The sequence below is a fragment of the Pleurodeles waltl genome, chromosome 12, assembly GCF_031143425.1.
Source record: "Pleurodeles waltl isolate 20211129_DDA chromosome 12, aPleWal1.hap1.20221129, whole genome shotgun sequence".
NCBI lineage: Eukaryota > Metazoa > Chordata > Amphibia > Caudata > Salamandridae > Pleurodeles > Pleurodeles waltl.
Genome location: NC_090451.1, coordinates 34,997,387 through 35,017,501, shown reverse-complemented (window position 1 = coordinate 35,017,501; position 20,115 = coordinate 34,997,387). Strand labels below are relative to the sequence as shown.

The 20,115-nt window shown below is 45.5% G+C and overlaps 1 protein-coding gene across 8 annotated transcripts in view; it reads left to right on the top strand.

Annotated features, from left to right (window-relative positions):
- USHBP1 (USH1 protein network component harmonin binding protein 1) overlaps positions 1-19,736 on the top strand; it is a 52,598-nt gene extending 32,862 nt beyond the window's left edge. For 7 of the 8 annotated variants that reach the window (XM_069216822.1, XM_069216825.1, XM_069216824.1 and 4 more), the window contains 5 exons: positions 214-423; positions 11,925-12,016; positions 12,852-12,974; positions 19,289-19,489; positions 19,542-19,736. In XM_069216822.1, coding sequence (XP_069072923.1) covers positions 214-423; positions 11,925-12,016; positions 12,852-12,974; positions 19,289-19,469 — 606 coding nt within the window. In that variant the 3' untranslated portion in view covers positions 19,470-19,489; positions 19,542-19,736. Of the gene's footprint in view, positions 1-213; positions 424-11,924; positions 12,017-12,851; positions 12,975-19,288; positions 19,490-19,541 lie in introns of those variants that run through there. The other variant, XM_069216828.1, reaches the window with a different exon arrangement.
- The last annotated feature ends 379 nt before the right edge of the window (positions 19,737-20,115 follow it).

Genomic DNA, 20,115 nt, shown 5'->3' with positions numbered 1-20,115 from the left:
GACCTGGACTAGGCAATACCCATGTCAACTATTCACAGTGGCAACAATATTCCCTACTATTAGTCCCAGCCTGCCACGTGGGCTCTCAGATAGTATAAGTTTCATGCTTCTAAATGGTGGTGACCCAATTGATAACAGGCTGAGGGGGGAAACAAGCTTGTTTTCTGCCTTCCAAAGGAATTGCTCATTGGGTTTGGTGTCTTCTTCCAACAGGAGCAACTGGTGGATCTGAAAGCGGAGCTGCACCTGCGGAAGAAGGAAAACAGGATCTTGGAGCTGCAAGCCCTGGCCCATGCACATCAGGAAAACACATACTTGCTCCTCACCGATCACCTGAAGTGGGAGCTAGTGGACGGAAGTGAAAGGCACCTGTCCCCGGTGAGCTTGAGAAGAAGTACAGGTGGTAGCAGCTTCTGGAGAGAGGTGAGCATAGGCGAATGAGGGGATGCTGGCCTGCCTGAGCCACTTGGAAGAAATATTAGTGGGTTTCTCCAATGTAGGTGTAAAGGTTGTGGTGAGAACTTGCACAGTAGAAAGGACTCTCTGGTAGTCTGCTGGGCATTTATTCGATTAGCCATTTTGAACCTAGGGTCAATATGCCAGTCCTATTAGTTAAAGAGTAATGGGGTGGACATCTCTCCGGTGGACCACTAAAGTTATCTCTTCGGTTACGAGCATGAGGCAAAAGGGTTTAAAGGGAGATTTTCAACAAGAAACAGATTTGTCTAACTTTTCAGTGTTGGATGCCGAGGTGAAGATAATTTACGATGACAGTGACTAAATATTGTTGGTAACCCTTAGGCTCTTCAAAGTATATGTAAAAAAAAGATTCAAGCTGCTAGTAGGGTTACATCCTTCAACCAGCTTTTGTATGAAACAGCGAATAACCGGGGAAATGTAATTTACACAGTGGTAGTTACTAAACTAAGAGTCAATTTATAAGTGAAATTAAACCATAGACAACACTCAGAATTAAACATGTATGTAGTTGTGTGATAATTTCATGTTCTTTTATTATAAGTGAAAAAAAAAGTCATCAAAAAACAACCAATGACTACAAAAGGAGCAATCTCAATGCACCCTGTATAAACTGGCACTAGCCAAGGACAGGAGGAGTGGGACGATGATACAACCATACCCTCCTCTCCTCACACAGTTCATGCCCATCCCTTCAGCTTGCAACTCTGAAAAGTAATCAAGTCAATACATTAGGGGGATAACATGTCTGTGCTGAACAAGTTTAAAATAGCATAATAAATCACTCAAACATTGAACCTGTCTGGAATTGGATTATGTAAAGATTACATTATTTTTGCACATTCTTTTTTGTACCACTTTTACTCTTTCATATTAAGAATGGATGAAACAAAATTTTCTCCAGTACTGGATCTTTCATATATTCACATGCTTGAATATTCCCCATCGTCGAAGTGGGAGTCCCACGGTAACCTTATAAAGCAATACATGTTAGTATCATAAGCTATTGCGGCAATGCTCATTCTGTTTAATAGCCTATCTGCTTCCTTTTTTTAAAAAAGGACTAAACTTGACCTATGACCAATCAGACGCCAGCACCCTCTAGAACACTCCCAACAGAGGCTGTTTCCCTCAGATTTTATACCGCAGGTCGTGTGAAGGTAGTCTCCCTGAGCTCTGCTCAACTACCTCTTTTTTTCCTCACAAGAATATACTTCTTTGTGAATTATTTCTACAACTGGACTGGATATGTCTCACATTTCAAAGAAAAGCCTTTTCAGGCCTTGTGACACCTTTGGAAAGAAACAACTTCACTCATAGGATCCTCACAAAAAAATGTTGTTACTGTTTGTATCCTTATCACAAGGTAAAAGACTGTTACTTCCGCTCATGTTGGAGCTGTATATTCAGGTACAGAATGGAGGGAAAATCCCCCCATCTTGGGATCTGGCTAATATAGTTGTGTTTCAGAAGAAAGGAAAATCCCTGTTAAATCCAGCCTCCTATCGCCCGATCACATTAATAAATAGTGACGCCAAAATATATTCAAAGATCTTGGCAGTTCGACTATCGCTGGTGATTAAGAAGCTGGTTTCTTCGTGGCAGCATGGGTTTGTTCCAGGAAGAGATACAACTAATCATATCCAGAGAGTTTTAGCACTTTTTGACTCTACGGAAGTAGCAAAAGAACCAATGGCGGCTGCATTTTTGGATGCAGAGAAGGCATTCGATCGGGTGAACTGGAAGTATCTGTGGTACGTTATGGAGCATTATGGGCTAGGGAAGAAATTCATTATAGCAGTAAGGGCACTATATAGATCCCCGGCTGTGAGAATACAACTAATGGGAGGACAATCTGAGAGCATCTCAATTAGGAGAGGTACCAGGCAGGGATGCCCATGCTCTCCCCTCCTTTTTGCTTTGTATATAGATCCTCTGCTGAGACAGTTGGAAGAAAACAGTAAGATTCCACCAATCCATAGGCAGGGATGGGATACTAAAATCTTAGCATATGCAGATGATATAGCCATACTAACCCCCTCTCCTGATTCAGCACTAAGAGAGATCGAAGTAGTGACGAAAAAATTTGGAAGGTTTTCTGGATACTTGTTAAATGGAGCTAAAACACAGCTGTTGGCAAATCAATACACAAATACTAAAGACACACGGAGGGTGGATCATGCAGTATATTTAGGTATTAATATTACACCCAAGCTAGATGAAGTTGTCAATTTAAATATAGATCCTATACTTGCAAAATTTAGAGAAGATATGTGCAGATGGAACAACCTGCATTTAACTATTGTAGGACGATGCAATATGGTAAAGATGATTTTCCTACCGAAGCTGTTGTATCTATTTCGTGCTATACCACTGAGCTTTACTAACTTAATCGTAGATCGATAGAGCAATCATGAGATTTATATGGGCATATGGTAAGTGTAGGAGATCAAGCAAATTTATGTCTCTTCCTCGGGAAAGGGGTGGTTGGTCCTTACCAAATATAAAATTATATCAAATGGCAGAAGCTTTCCAATGCATGCACCCGTTATGGGGGCCTAATAAAGAAGGAGTTATAAAAGCGGATCTCCCCAATATATATGAGTTGCAGATTGGAGCAGTAGCCAATGGGTGCTTGGTAACATATCACGAGCCTGGATATTACAAGAAAACTAGGTATAAGGTTTTGGGTGCGGCCCATAAGTGTTGGCGATTATGGTACAGAAAGAAAGGATTTGGTAGATACAATTATTATACCATGAATGAGAAGAATCCATTGCTCCCCGAAATATTTCATGATAAATATATGGCAAATTGGTCCACCCTAGGTATAACCAGGTTAGGAAATGTTTTTGACAACTCAGGGGTTAAGTCGTTTCAAGATCTCCAGGAACAATACGGTCTAGAGAAAAGGGACTTCTTCAAATATTTACAGATAAGGGATTTTTTAGGGAAAAAAACAGGGGGGACCCAGGGATTCAAAAGTAACCAACTGATGAATGACATTCTAGCTAATCCCAGTATAACTATTAGGTCAATTTATCCTTTTTTATTGGTAGAACAATCAGATGATCTAGAAAAGAATAAGGATAGGTGGAGCAAGAAGTTGGCAGATGGGAGTAATAACTTCATGAGGTCACTGGAGTTGGGTTGCACTATTTTATTATCATCTTCCCTGCAAGCGCAACACTACAAGACTATGTTTGATCTGTATCATACACCAGCCCACCTCGCAAAATGGGGATGTGTGTCAGGAATAAACTGTCCAAGATGTGGGATGTATGGTTCAGACATCATACATATGATGGCTACATGCGGGGAATTAAAGGCCTCAAGGGAAGGTATTCAATCTGTTTTGAATGAGGTTTTGGGATATGATTTTACTCTCACACCTGAGATCATGGTCTTTGGAACGGATGGCGAAATAGCTGGATCACATAGAGCATTTATTTTTGTAGCCATGGCGGTGTTTCAAATTTGTATATCAACATCATGGTTGGATTTACGACCCCCGCCTTGGCAACAATGGTTGGCTAGGCTGCTGTCTGTATACCATTTGGAGATGGCATTGTATGAACGGAAGGGGAAACAGGCTAGGAGGAAAGGGAAGGCAATATGGGGTCCATTCCAGGCTTGGATAAAGGCCCATAATGATCGGGGTCACCCCCTTTTGAACTAATGGGTTTCATCTTTAGATAAGATTGGAGGGGTGGCCAGGTTTTGTATCATGTATGATTTAACTGGGTGATGCTTGGGTGATGTCTTCTCCTTGTCTTTTCCACCCTATGTTCTGTTCTGGAAAAAGTATTGTGTTGTATTTTAAGTCTCCAGTGTAAAATGACTCAAGAATATATATGTTATATGTTTCCTTCCAATAATTAAAAAAAAAAAAAAAAAAAAAAGGAAATCTCCTGACCCTCCATCCTGTGACGAACAGATTAGACAACCATATAAGTGGGCAGCAGCAGAGGGCAATGCAATTGCAAGTCAACAAAGCTGGCGAGAAAGACATGTGTCTGCGTCCGTTACTATCGCCTCGAGGCAAAAACACTCATAAACCTCTCTGGATGTCCTCTACCCATCAACAAAATGGATCAGTGGTTCTGGTTCTTCCTCAAAAACCCAGGGACAGCTATTGTTTCTTCCGTGTCTTTTACTGCAGACTGGTGTTGATATAAATGCAAAAGAGCACCAGTACTTTTTTCTGTATATGTTTTCACTATCTATAAACCTCACTTCCAAATGCTATATGTGGATGACACATACCGATTATCATCTACAAAGAACTTGCTCTAATTGCTTCTTGATTTTTTATTGCTTATTTCTTTGTCATTGTTTTTAGGGTCGAGTGCGCAAGCGGTCTAGCTGGCTGTAATGCCTTTGTGGGCTTTTAACCACGCCCACCGCACGCCCGTTAGTTTTGTTGGTTCATGGGTTTGCCTTTTAAAAATCACTTGATTTCATTTGTGAAAGGTGTGCACATGTCATGCCTTTTCCAGTGTTTAGCTCGTCTCAAACGCACCGGCCAGCTACTAAAAACATACGAGGCTCCATGTTTTCCACATAGTTTCCAGACTACTTTTTCTTTTTATTTCCTTTGCAGTGTGATCTCACTGGGCAGTAGTCGAGAGCTTTGCATGACATCAACCCTGTTACATGGATAATTGTATAACTGCTGATACGTTTGACTGTGAGCGAACTTCTGTTTCCTTTTGTGTGCTCCCTCATGCTCATGGTGTGGTGCTTTGAATCGGCTCATTCATGTAAAACTGTATTACTTTTCATTTTCAATTTATGTGGCAATAAAAGCCCGGATAGGACTTTAAAAAAAAAAATAATAAATAAATAAAAAAGTAAAAGACTGTAAAATCTGCCGGACTTTCGCTCAAAAAACTCTAAAGGACAGAGAAGGCAGACTGTTATTGTGGCTTCTGAAACTTAAGGCCCGGAAATATCCTTTATCTGAGGATGATAGTGATAATTCCTCTCAGGTCACAAGTTCAAGTAAGAACGAGGCAAAGGAAAAACATTATTTAGAGCCAACAGCTAAGGTCAGTAAAAAATCCAAACATACTGACACTGGCAAAGAGAGGAGGTACAGAGATCAGCCTTCAACCTCCAGACAGCTCTTACCTAAGTCTCTGCCCAATACTCCTTCTCTGAAGGAGACTGTTCTGAAAGATGCCTCACAATCTGCTCTAGCAATGTTGAAAGTGAAGAAAATGGATCCAGCGTCAACAGCATCATCAACGGTAACAACAACGGTAACTCCTACCTTTACCTCACTACGTTCGCCTATGATTAGGACGATAGTAATAGTGAAGGCTATCAAACGCCGCTCGTCGGAGGTACCATTGACGACAACCTACGTCGGTGCCTCATCGGCACACACACCGTCAACGGCACAAGGTGAACATGCTCTAACCTTGTCGACGGCGTCATCGACGAAAAGCTTGTCGATCAGACCATCGTCGATGAAGAAGACCTCACCATCAAAGACTTAGTTGATGACCACACCGTCGACGGTAGCTGTCTCGTCGATGATGACTCCTTCGACAGGCCCGTCGATGACCATTCCACATACAGAGAGTACAACAACACCATCATTGACATTAGCTTTACCGCCGCTGTAGCAACACTCGTCAGAGAAATTGTCGACGACACCACAACTTTCCACCTTCTCACAATACGAAAGATTTCCACTGTTATCTCTCATACCATTAAAAAGCAGATCATCAGATGAGACAATTCTGCCTATTCATACATTTCCTAGTAAAGTCCTGCTTTACCCACCTATTCACCTCCTGGATGATGATTATGGTGACTCTGATAATGAAAGACCATTTGGCACAGCTAGTAGCCCATAGCAACTGAGGGTGAAATGCCAGGACTTTGACGACAATGAGCAGAACCAGGATTATTACGGTTCAGCTTACCAAACACATCAAATACAACAAGAGAATACAGAATTTCCACAGGAACAATATCTTCCAAAGCCAGCATCTCTTATAACAAATCTGCAAAGTATGCTTTGAGACTATTACCAGAGATTCCCATCTTCGCTCCATCAGACACCTATGATGCAAGTTCCATCGCTGCCGCAACTCTTTCAAACACCTGTTCTATTGCCAAAGCCCACTCCATTGGTTACTACACCGACTACCTCGGCGCAAGATGCCTCTTCCGTAGTGGAAAATTTGCCCTTGTCAGATGATGACACAGAAGACGGTGAAATCAGAGAAAAATATCTGATCAGGACGAGTGGGATGACTACCTTCTTCCTTCTCCCTCTCCACCACAGGCAACACCAGTGGATTTTCCACCCATGGATATTGGGGGCTTCCACAATCTGATGTACTGTGCAGCTAAAAGATTTGAGCTGCCATTGTTAACCAAAGAAACAGACTATTTTCTTCATGACTTTAAAGAACAAGCAAGGAAGACTGTAAGGGCCATACGTATAGTTGATTTTATCTGCAGGAGGAACTAAAGGTCTTGAAGAACCCAGCCACTGCGCCTCCGCTCATTCCACGCCTGGAGAAAAAATATTAGGCCCCAGACAAATTTACTATCTTGCCTCATAGGTGAGCCAAAACCAGATTTAGTAGTGTCACAGGCTGCACAGCGTCGCTCAAAAAAACCTTCTACGTCGACTACATCACCTCCAGACAAAGATGGTTGTAGACTGAATAGCATCAGAAAGAGATTTTCCACAATGGCAGCCACTACAGTTAAGGTGGCAAATTCGCTGGCCATTCTAGCCTGCTATGATCGCCAAATGTGGTTGGATATAGCACCGTACATCGACTTGCTACATGAGGATGCTAAAGCGTAAGCACTGAAGATTTTGCACGAGTGGGTCTCAGCAGAGATGATTGACTGCGCCATAGACATCTCCACTACAGGTTTCAGACAATTGGTGGGATCTGCAGTATTGCAAAGGCAGGGATGGTTAAAATCCACATCCTTTCGCCCGGAGGTCCAGACAAGAATCCTGGATATGCCATTCGATGGGAAGTCTTTGTTTGGCAAACATATAGATGACGCCTTACAGTCAATAAAAGCAGATACTGACACAGCCAGATCACTAGGTACCCTGCAGTTCCGTAAACAGGCCTATCAAGGAGCTAGAGGAAGGGGAAACTATTCATTTCCAGTCAGCTACCAACTATACAAGCAGTACCAGTCACCGCAGTACCGCCAACAATACGGACAACAGCAGCAGTATAGACAACCTCCAGCTGCGGCGTATAAACAACTTCCCAGAGGAAAGTTACCTGCAAGGGGCAGAGACAATAGAAAATGATGACCTCCAATATATGCCAAACTCCTCCGCACAGTATTGGATCGGGGCGCATTTTACATCATCTCCAACAATGGTCCAGTATAACTTCCAACAGGTGGGTTTTGGACGTAATCTTGAGAGGACACTCACTAGAGTTTCTTCAGAAACCCCCTAACAACCGCACCTTCAGGCCCTCCACCGCCTCGATTAAAACAACTTTTAAGGGAATTATCCAGCATGATAAAGAAAGGGGTGATGGAGACCATTCCAAAACATCAGAGAGGAATAGGATTCTATTTGCGCTTCTTTCTTGCCAGGAAGCCCTCAGGAGAATGCCATCCAATACTCGACCTTTGTAAGTTAAACAGTTTTCTAAAGAAGCAAACTTTTTGTATGGTGACGCTACAGGACATATTACAACTCCTGAACCTCAGAGGTTACATGGCGTCATTAGATGTACAGGACGCATATTTCCATGTGCCAATATGCCCGGCTCATCGCAGATTCCTACGTTTCCAAATAGCAGGAATACACTTCCAGTTCGAGTATTGCCTTTCTGGCTAAAATCTGCCCCCAGAATTTTCACAAAAACATTGGCCCCGGTGGCAGCTCCTCTCAGGCAACAGGGGATCCAAGTATTCCAGTACTTGGACGACTGGCTGATAAAATTCCCTACTTCAAAACAGACGGCGGAAGCAACAGCTACCTGCTTTGCGTTTTTCAACATACGGGGCCTCACAACAAATTATCAGAAGTCATAGCTGAAACCAACAAGATTGACTTTCTTAGGAGCCATTCTAGACACAGTACAGGACTAAGGGGGTCATTCCGACCCCGGCGGGCGGCGGGCGCCGCCCACCGGGCGGAAAACCGCCCAAACACCGCACCGCGGTCAAATGACCGCGGCGGTGATCACAACTTTCCCGCTGGGCCGGCGGGCGATCTCAAGCAGATCGCCCGCCGGCCCAGCGGGAAAGCCCCAGCAAAGATGAAGCCGGCTCCGAATGGAGCCGGCGGATTTGCTGGGGTGCGACTGGTGCAGTGGCACCCGTCGCGATTTTCAGTGTCTGCTGGTGTAAACCGCCAGGAACAGGCTGGCGGGAAGGGGGTCGGAATCCCCATGGCGGCGCTGCATGCAGCGCCGCCATGGAGGATTCCCTGGGGCAGGGGAAAACCGGCGGGAAACCGCTGGTTCCCCTTTTCTGACCGCGGCTTTACAGCCGCGGTCAGAATTGCCCCGGAAGCACCGCCAGCCTGTTGGCGGTGCTTCCTCTGCCCTCTGCCCTGGCGGTTACAAACCGCCAGGGTCAGAATGAGGGCCTAAGTCTTTTCTTCCGAAAACAGATGGGCAAAAATTCTCCAACTGGCAACCAAACTTTCCAAAAAAAAGTAAGTAAAGTGTCCGAATATACGAATCGTATATGGGAATGATTTCCTCATGCATTCCCTTGGTCCCAAATTGCCACTTCACATGAGGCCCCTTCAACAACAACTCGACGAGCAATGGATCCAAACACAGAGCTCGTTCAATGACACTATTCACATTACCCCAACAATGAAATCGGAGATCTTATAGTGGGCACAACCTCTCAACCTAACGGAGGGTCTCAGTTTCTTACAAATGATACCAGATTTCATAATAACAACGGATGGGTCGCTAGAAGGTTGGGGAGCACACCTCCACAAATTGAGGATCAGTGGAAAATGGTCCACAGAAGAGAGAAAACTCCATATCAACCAGCTGGAACTCAGGGCTATTGCCTTAGTATTGAAGGCCTTTCTTCCAAACATCACAGGCTCATCGGACTTCATTCAAAAAGACAATACAACCAGTATGTTCTATCCCAACAAACATGGAGGAACACGTTCCCAGATGCCATCGACTCAAGCTCAGGACATCTTGAGCTGGGTGCTTCAACTCTGCATATTCTTAAAAGCGGAGCATGTACCAGAAGTACACAATCTCCTTGCTGATTCATTAAGCATAATCACCAGTCCGTGCCACAAATGGGAATTAAATCAACGCAAAACAAAGGAACTGTTCCAGCGATGGGGGAAGCCAAATCTCGACCTGTTTGCACTGAAAGATAACTAGAAATGCCTGTATTTTGCAAGCTGGCATCTCCAAGAGGGATCATGGGGGAATGCATTTTCGATGCAATGATCAAGAGTATATGCCTATGCCTTTCCGACGATTCCATTGATCCCAAGGGTAATAAACAAAATGAAGAAAGAACCATGCAGACTCCTTCTAATAGCCCCCAGGTGGCCCAGGCAGTACTGGTTTACTAAACTCCTTCTCCTCTCAGAGCAACCTCACTGGCAACTCCAGGTGACAGTGGACCTCTTGACAATGAACAGGGCCCAGATACTGCATCCAGACCCAGCATTGCTTCACTTATCAGCCTGGATCCTGAATACAGTGAGTTTGCATCGCTAGTCATTCCTCCAGACTGCAGAAAAGACATTCCTGCAGACTGCAGAAAAATACTGGCCGAGGCAACAAACAAAACGTATAAGCTCAAGTGGAAGCGCTTCTGCCTTTGGTGCAAGTCCGGGAACATCCACCCACTCGAAGCACCACCAGACAGATTCTTCCGTACTTACTCCACCTGGCAAGATCTAAACTTTCTCATTCTTCCATAAAAGTACACCTGGCTGCAATTGTGTGCTTTAGACTCACCAATAAGGCACCATCTCTGAGTTCTTTTCGAATTATCAAACAGTCCATCAAAGGTGTCTTCAGGGCCTTTCCACCAGCTAAGAAACTCCCGCCAATGTGGTATCTGAATGTAGTTCTGGGGCAGCTAATAAAACCACCATTCAAATCGATACACAGATTGGGACTAAAGTATTTTACCTGGAAAACGGCAATACTTTTGGTCGCACTTCTGCGAAGAGGGTGAGCGATATACAGGCTTTCACCATCAAGCATCCTTTCCTGCAGTTCACTGTAGACAGTGTTATCCTCAGGACGAACCCTAAATTCATTCCGAAAGTGCCATCGGATTTCCATTTGAATTAACCAGTGGTTCTCAGAACGCTTTTTCCTAATCCACAGACACCAGCAGAAAAGTCCCTCCACTCACTAGATGTAAAAAGGTGTCTCAAATTCTATTTACACAGAACTCATCACATTAGGAAGTCAGACCATTTGTTCCTCGCATACGGAGATATCAGGAAAGGTCAGTGACTGAGCAAATTAATGCAAGATGGATTGTGGCTACTATTCAGTACTGTCATGCACAGGCCAGTAGGTTACAAGGTTCAGTAACAGCCCATTCAACGAGAGCAATGGCCACTTCTACAGCCCTCTTTGCTGGAGTTCCAATTCAGCACATCTGCAGGGCGGCGACTCGGTCCAGTAGGCACACGTTTACAAGACATTATTACCTAGATGAGACCCATAAGACGGATACCGCTGTGGGACAGGCAGTGTTGCGACACCTCTTTCATTAAGGTGAGCCTCTTTTCTTCTTCTCCCACCATCCGCCAATTCTGTTTCTCAAAAGCTATTGTATAGTTATTTTTACCATACTGCTTGCTATTCTGATTCAAGCATGTGAATCTATGAAAGATCCAATACTGGAGAATAAAATTAGTTACTCACCTGTAACTGTAGTTCTCCATTATTGGTATATTTCATAGATTCACATGCAACACACCCTCGTCCCCTTAGATGCTCCCCTCATTTATGACACAGAATTGGGGGCACAACTAGTGCTCGAAGATCTGAGGGAAACAGCCTCTATTGGGAGTGTTCTAGACGGTGCTGGCGTCTGATTGGTCATAGGTCAAGTTTAGTCCTTTTTTTAAAGCTATTAAACAGAATGTGCATTGCCATTATAGTTTATGATACTAACATGTATTGCTGTATAAGGTTACCGTGGGACTCCCACTTTGATGACGGGGAATATTGAAGCATGTGAATCTATGAAAGATACCAATACTGGAGAACTGCAGTGACAAGTAAGTAACTAACTTTCTTCCCCTTGTTACGCTAATGCTATGACTGCCATTTCTAATTGGTTTTAGTATTACTGCAGTTACTTTCAGATTTCGATGTTTATATTTCTTTGCCTTAGTATTTCTCCCATTTCTGGGAGGTCTGTGGCCATGCCAACAAAACAAACTCTCAGGTTGACTTTTTTTCTTGTGCCAGGTAGTTGGTGACCCTGAGCCGGAAGCTGATGAAGAGACTGACGGACACCAGGGACCGAGCATGATGCGGGACCTTAAGAGGTCCGTGTCTCGGTAAGTTCCCATGTATTCTCCGGTGTTACCAGAATGCTTCCATCGAACATCCTTCCAAGCCCCCAACAAAGGAGCTCTCCCTTTAACGGAGGATTCCTCACAGGCAACCAAGGCTTCTCTCCTTGAGTGAGAGAGAAGTCCCTCCAGCTGACACACTCAGCCTGATTTAATTTGGCGGTCAGGGTACTTAGTTGCATTTCCCGTCAATCCCTCAGTCTGCCTCCCTCATTTAAAGATGGGCAACCTTAACGTTTCTGCTCACGGAGCCATTTTCACAGACCTGTAAACGACAGGGATGTGTGCAATTATACATGTGTCTTCACACCCGGAAGGATGAACGCATCACCTGACTCGCCGGGATTAAAATCTGTGATCCACAAATTACAAACAGATCTCAGCAGTAGGGCCTTACCCTGCTGAGCTATCTTACACTTACACCATAACGTCCCCAAACGTTTGCAACCCTTCGCAGGGGTTTCCTGTCCCTCGTGGTAAGAGGAATAGTTGAGAGTGAAGTGTAATATTTGTGTCACGGGTTTGGATCACAGCAGAGCCGGCTGAGTATGTCATCCTTCCCGTGTCATACAGTAAGTGTCGTTCATCGTCTGCAGGCCACTTCCCTTGAGCTCAGCGCTATATGAATGGACAGCATTCAAGTTACTTTCGTAAACTTTAGTAAATGTTTGGAAGTGGCAGTGCTTGGAAGCCCTCTACGAAGCACGCACTCGCCTCCACGCACTCGCTCTTCGCTCCCTGTGTTTTCAGATCATGCCCTTCGTGTCTCCATCCTGCACGGCACACGCACCCTGAATCCATCTCCCGCTTTATGTTGCAGGTGCAACCAGTTGGAAGCTCAAATCGAGGAGCTATTGGTAGCGCTTGAAAAGTCGACCAGGGAGGACAGCGCTAAGAAAAGGCAGTCCGTCGAACTTACCAGGGATTTCTTCAGGGCACACAGGTGGGACATGAACATGAAGTCGGGGTGGGGGGCTCATTTTTGTACCGCCTACCATGAACATTGCAAGGCAGAAGGCGGCGGGGAGAGGGGGGGCGGGGGCGGGGGGTCTCTGGTGGGGGCACTGCTCAGCTAAAGGGGTCTTTAAGCATGGACGGCATCTTTCAGTTTCGGCCTGCAGAGGGCAGTGTTGCATAACACGAGAAGGCACATGGCAGTGGGAGCTGGTGTCTGCTGGGGAGGCCTTGTAAGAACTGGAAGCTACGAAGTGGGGGTCCTTTCATTTATCTTTTTTTCTGTAGCTACGACATAACCCGAAGGAGTCAGGGGACCATAGGTAGGACCTTTTGTTTTGTGACTTGCAGTTTGCGATCCGTTTGCAAATTGCGAGTCAAAAAACACAATGTACAAGTGTTAACCACACTGTTTGCAATTCCCAAATGAGTCGCAAGGGACCTGCCTCATGAATATTCATGAGGTAAATCGTGATTCGCGACCCATTTGACAATGGCTGCTCTCACAGACATGGTGGCCTGCTGGGGTCAGCCTTTGACTGCTTTTGATTAAAGCAGTTTTATTTTAATGTAGCCAGTTTTCCTTAAAGGAAAACTGGATGCATTGTCAAAAATAAAAATGAAAAGTTGCCTGCTCTGAAAAAACATTTTTGCTTCCATTCACAAAGGGGAAAGGGGCCAGTGGGGACCTCTTCCCGTTTGCTAATGGGTTAACACCAATTTGAAAGTGGTGTTAACTGCAGTTTTTTTGCGACTGCATTCACGGTCACAAGACAATCATACATCCTCCTGCGAGTCACAATTAGAAAGGGATGCCCTCCGAAGCCCCTTTCTAATTGTGAGTCGCAGTCCCTATTTTGCGAGTCGGTAACTGGATACTGACTCGGAAAATAGGAATAGTACATTGTACAAGGCCATTTTGTGCTCACGAACTGCGATTTTCGCCTTTTCACAACCAAAAAAGCAGGTCACACATCTGGCTATGCGGCACACCGATGTTTAATCACACCGGCTGCCGGCTTCTGAGAAGAGCTTCAGGCAACAGCACTCTTTCATTTCACAAATTAAGCACTATAAGGAACGCATTCAGCTGTGGAGTTACACACACATTACATATGGAGTACAAGTTGTAGCGTCTCCCCCAGCCCTGGAACATGCATATGAATTACTCCACACAGGAGCTGTGTTCAAACGTTATTTTATTCCTCAGCAAACACTAACTTACTGTGCATTACATCATATTTTCTATTAACCACACCTTCACACCTCCCCATCCATTATGTACTTCCTGTCCAGAGTCCACCGAGAACCATGAGGATTCTAGTGCGCATAACATCAAGATGCTAGACAAGTTACAGAAGAGTACGAAGTTACACAACTCTACATAATGTAAGTGCAGATATGCAATACTGGATAGTACCTGTCCATTTAAAGCAATGGCCTTATAAGTGACATATGACGCTTTATATGAAGCAGAAGTCCTAGCTTCAGTGGGAAGCCCTGGGGCGTTTGGAGTACGGGTGAGATGTGTTTTGCGACACTTTCAAGGCCAAAATCTGATGCTCCTGCCTGAAACCAGCAGGGGAATCCAATAACGGGAGAGGTAACTATGGAGTACCAGAGTATCCTGCTTTATGCTACTTAATATGTTATTTATAGCCCCATGGACAGCCATCTGCAGGGCTCTGGCCTTTCACAATGTAGGGCTGTGAAGCCTTCCAGGTGCCCCAGTGAGCCCCCTGACCAGTAGCACACAGGGGCGTGGGGGATTAGGGAGGAGTGGGTACTGCTCCAGGAAACTCTGAGTGATTTGGTATTTCCAGACCTGGGATTTCTAGGATCAGAAGCAGTGCCCCCATCATATTGAATTCTGAGTTTTACATAGAAAAACCATGGGTGGGAGAGGGACAGGGGCTATGGCCAGAGGCACTTCACGGACCCTACCCCCTCCAACAGCCTGGGGTGGGGGGCACACAGTGCTTCCCCCAGAGGGTACACGGCCTCCCCATTCCTCGCACCACCAGCCAGCGATGCTCATAACAGGTGGTACATATTTGTGTTAAATTCTCAAGAATTGGGTAACCTTGCAAAATATTACCCTGCAATTTCAGGATTGACAGGTTACTCTCTATTCTGGGGGGCTTAGCTCATGTCCCCTGTTAATTCTCTGCGCACAACTGGCTAAAATTGTCAGTTCTGGACTATGAATCTCCCGACAACTAGTTTGAAATTGTAATGGAGGCCAAGTGAAGGTGGGCACTTGCAATGGGCATAGAACCAAAAACGACCACAAGCCAGTGAGTGATTAAAAAAAACATGCAAAGTCCAAAACATTTTCTTAGGATGCTACTGCCAAATGATGGTGTCACTGACTATCAAGGCTGTATGTTCTTCAATTCACAGCTTTCTTCCTCCACCCTACACTTCCTGTCTCTTTATCTCATGAAAGCAGAAGCTGCCTAGGTTTGAGTTCACCCAATGTGTCTTCATTCCACCACCCTACACTTTTGATCTCTCCGTCTCTTTTTTTATACCTACTTTCTACTTTCTCGCTGTGTTTTTGTCTTGCTGTCCCTTTGTTCTCCATTTCTGCCTTTCCCCAAGTCTGATGATAAAATCTGGTCTCCAAAAATAAGTACTGCTGCTCATCACCTGCAACCATCTGCACATAACCCATTTGTAGCATGTGCACCAACCTCCAACGAAGGCCACTACTGTCCAGTTGAAAAACAAAGTGAATGTGCTTAAAGGAGAGGTCTACAAACATGACTTCAATTGGAGCATTGCTCAATAGTACCAATATATACTGAGTGTTTTAAACTTTTGCCAAAAGAAAAAGCTCCTGCCTTTTAGCCAGAAAGTGGTCCCTGTGGCGTCAGTGCGTGCTTTCAAAGGTCACAGACACTATCCTGCAGTGCCACCTAGTGGTTTGCATGGCATTACATAAGATTCTAAGGGAGGGTCCTGAAATATTGCGAGCACAGCAGGGCCACCTAATGACCAGGTATGTCATGGCATAAGGATAACTAAGGGCGGGAGGAGATACCAGAGCGGCAGGGACACCCAGAGGCGAGGTATTCAATGGCAAAAGACATAATAGAGAGGAGCACATCATTCTCCATCATGTGAATCTTTCACATATCCACATGCTTTAGTCATTCCCCATTGTCAGGCTAAGTAATTGTAAACAGCATTAAATGGCTATAGGCCTCATCGACAGTGTTTGTTTAGGTGAACGTCCACCACATGTGAATCAATCCAAACTTCAGTCGGTGAGGTGGAAGTACTGAGCTCTCCGACTCCCCCTAGAGACCACCATAGCTCATATTTCAGACACAAATTGTGAGTAGACTACTAATAATTGAGCATCTGACTGGGGAGGAAGGAGGGCTGCATAAATATATATAAAAATACCAATGCTGGAGAACTAGTGTTACAGGTAAGTAACTAATTTTATTGTACAGCAGGGACACCTACAGGCTACTTATGGAATGACACAATAAAGTTATAGAGCTAGAGATCTAACAGTGCAGCAGGGACACTTAGGGGCTAGGTATGGAATGGCACTGGACGCTATAAAGGAGGAAAGAGACAGATAGTGCAATGGCAACACCTAGAGCAGAGGTCTTCAATCTGTGGGGCACGACCCCCGGGCGGCGTGGAGTTATGGGAAGGGGGTCACGCATTCCCCAGCCACACTGGCAAGACAAAAAGTATTTATAAAAAACCCTTCTCCTATTTTTTTCGTAAAACGACCATCATGGGTACGTTTAATTCTGATATTGTAACTGCGTCAGCTGAACTGTCATTCACAGAGTGTCCTGCGCTGTGAAACCGAAGCCTGGCAGACAGATAAACCACTTCCTGCCCGGGTGCTGCTTCCTGCAAATGTAAAGGACGCTTGGGAGCCGGTACTGGCTTTAATTGATGAATCTTTGTGAGAACAAGGATGTATTCTTTTGGAGTGGTAGAGCAGTTAACAGCTGAAATATGATGTGAGTGCTCTCAACTGTAATTGTATTTACATAGCGCGTACTACCCCAAGGAGGTGTTGAAGGGGTAGTTATGAAAAGAATTGCATTACACAGCCTTGGTATTGCTAAAATCTATATTTTAGAAGCATCATTTCATCCTAAAAAACTTTTAATGCGTTTTGTAGCAGTATAGTTTATACTGCGTGTAATGGAAGTTTAAAATAATGACTTACATATTCACAGTGCTTTCTGTCACAGGTTGTGACCTCGTAGCACTAAAAATACACAAGTCACTATTTTCCACTGCACCACCCAAGATTTAATTGTGTGGCTTTCTGTAAACAGACAGACCACTGCAGTGGATTAACTAATAGAGGTTTCATAATGTACTATTGTGCATTTCCCAATAGGTAACAACTTTTTGTACTTAATTTTCTTTTAAGCTGTGTGTTATTTTACATGTAGCTACCCGACGGTGAGAGATTAAAAAAACGTACAGAATATTTTGTTTTTGGCCACACCTTTGACCCCGCCCCCACGCTCACTGACACCACCCCTATTGCATGCAGGATCTAAGTTCCCATTTTTTTCTGAACTTCGATAGCTGCTTGGGCTGGCTGCCCATTCCCTTGCGGATGGTGGGAGGTTGACAAGAATTGGAGCACTGCACACAGCACTGACGCATCAGTGAATACAGTGAGTACAGTTCACTCATTACAAAATAGCTGGCACTGGTAGCACTGGCCTGGGGGCTCAGCTGCGTTAGCTGGAGCAGTCTGACCACAGCTGAGACTCACTCAGGCCGGGCGGCAAGCAGCGGTTATGTTTCTTTTTCGTGCCGTGCTGTGCCTCCAGTTTGGTGCGTGCCTCATTCACTCAATCAATCAGGGTTCTTATATAGCGCAACTACTCACCCGTGAGGGTCTGAAGACGCAACCACTGACTTAATTTTGGGTTAAATTAAACCCTGTATATGTGCTTTTTAATGTGAGGGGCACCTCACCTTTAAGTCATGCAGACATGCACTGTCCTACAGTACTGTGCTAGCTGCTGCCACAGCTGCTCTCCCGCCCGTCAGTGCCTGCCTCAGCATACGGCTGCACCTAGGCCAGCTCTCCCGCCCGTCAGTGCCTGCTTCAGCATAGGGCTGCACCCCTGCACCCAGGCCAGCTCTCCCGCCCAGACAGTGCCTGCCTCAGCATATGGCTGCACACCTGCACTTAGGCCAGCTCTCACTCCCAGACAGTGCCTGCCTCAGCATACGGCTGCACCTAGACCAGCTCTCACTCCCAGACAGTGCCTGCTTCAGCATAGGGTTGCACCCCTGCACCAAGGCCAGCTCTCACTCCCAGACAGTGCCTGCCTCAGCATACGGCTGCAGCCCTGCACCTAGGCCAGCTCTCCCGCCCCGACAGTGCCTGCCTCAGCGTATGGCTGCACCTCTGCACATAGGCCAGCTCTGCTGCCCCGACAGTGCCTGCCTCAGCATACAACTGCACCCCTGCACCTAGGCCAGCTCTCACTCCCGGACAGTGCCTGCCTCAGCATACGGCTGCACCCCTGCACCTAGGCCAGCTCTCCTGCCCCGACAGTGCCTGCCTCAGCATATGCCTGCACCTAGGCCAGTTCTGCTTCCCCGACAGTGCCTGCCTCAGCATATGCCTGCACCTAGGCCAGCTATCCCGCCGTATAGACAGTGCCTGCCTCAGCCTATGCCTGCACCCCTGCACCTAAGCCAGCTCATTCCCAGGCAGCATCAAAAAAAGAAAGCAGTGTGTGGCAGGTGCACACATTAATTAACTCCTGTGGTGCGTGGGTGCACAGCACAGGATGTTACACCATCAGGCCGGGAGGCACTATCACATGGTTCTCTGTGCTCAGACTCTCAATGCCCTCCAACCTCTGCCACGAAAATGACAACAGCACCAAACTAACATAACTAGGAGTCACCCAAAAACCTTTCATTTGCTTAACACTCTTTAATATTATTTCTCTACCATAAAAATTATTTGCTGTGGGAATTGGGGGCGTTTATGGCTGTCGATGATAAGGAGTACCAGGTTCTAGAAATGTTTGTCAGGAGTGGGTCCTTATGTCTAAAAAAAATTGACAGGGGGGTGTCGACATGAAAAAGTTTGAAAACCTCTGACATAGAGCGTAGATATGGGATGGCATAAGACCAAGGTTAGAGAGGCATCAGGCACATGTGGGGGCTGCTTGAGCGCTTTATCTCAAAGTTTCTCAAACGAGGGCAGGGCCAGCTCCCAGTCCAACTCTCTGTAGATTCCATGAAAGGCTGACAACACTATAATGTGTTTTTTGTTTCCAGCAACCTTCTCTCGGCCTATAAGATCACAAGGAAGAAGCAGGCCGACCAGTTGCGGCAGCTGGAGAAGCAGGTGGAGATGATGTCCCGGTGGCACCTGGTTCAAGCCCAGAACTTGCAAGAGAGGATCGATCAACTGGAGGCAGCTCGTGCTGCCAAGGTCCCGGGCGAAACTTCACTGTGAGGCAGGACCACCACTGGGACCTCGGGGTGAACCGGGCGAAACTTCACTGTGAAGCAGGACCACCACTGGGACCTCCGGGTGAACGCAAGAAAGACATGATGATCCGATTGTGACAATCCAAAATCTGGACATTTCCAAAAATAGGAGGAGGAATGCAATGTGAGATCAACCAAGAAGCACAGAATGACTTACATGACAGCTCTCATCAACATAAAACAAAGATAACGAGGCACTAACAAAACAAATAAAATGCAGGTTTAGAATCAGTATTACAGATGTTAATTGAATTGCTTTCTGAGAAGAGCTGCCAACTAGTCCTGACTTCAAACACATGGAAACTTGCCTTCTTCTGTTTTCAGTCAATCCTCTTTGAAAACCGGGACATGTGCTAAATTTGCTGAAATCTGCCATAGCACCTGGTGAATACCCGGGACTGACCCGGCAAATCAGAGACACCTGGTCACCCCAAAGAAAGAGCGACCAGACACTGAGGACATATGAGATATGAGCCCACCTTGATGCAGAAGATGCCCACAAGAATGATTGGGTCAGTGTCATGCCTGGAGTTGGAGGGGTTAAGTTTTGTTACTTTATCAACATCTGTATAGTGCCTTCTACCTTAAGTATGGCATCATAGCGCTTCCTT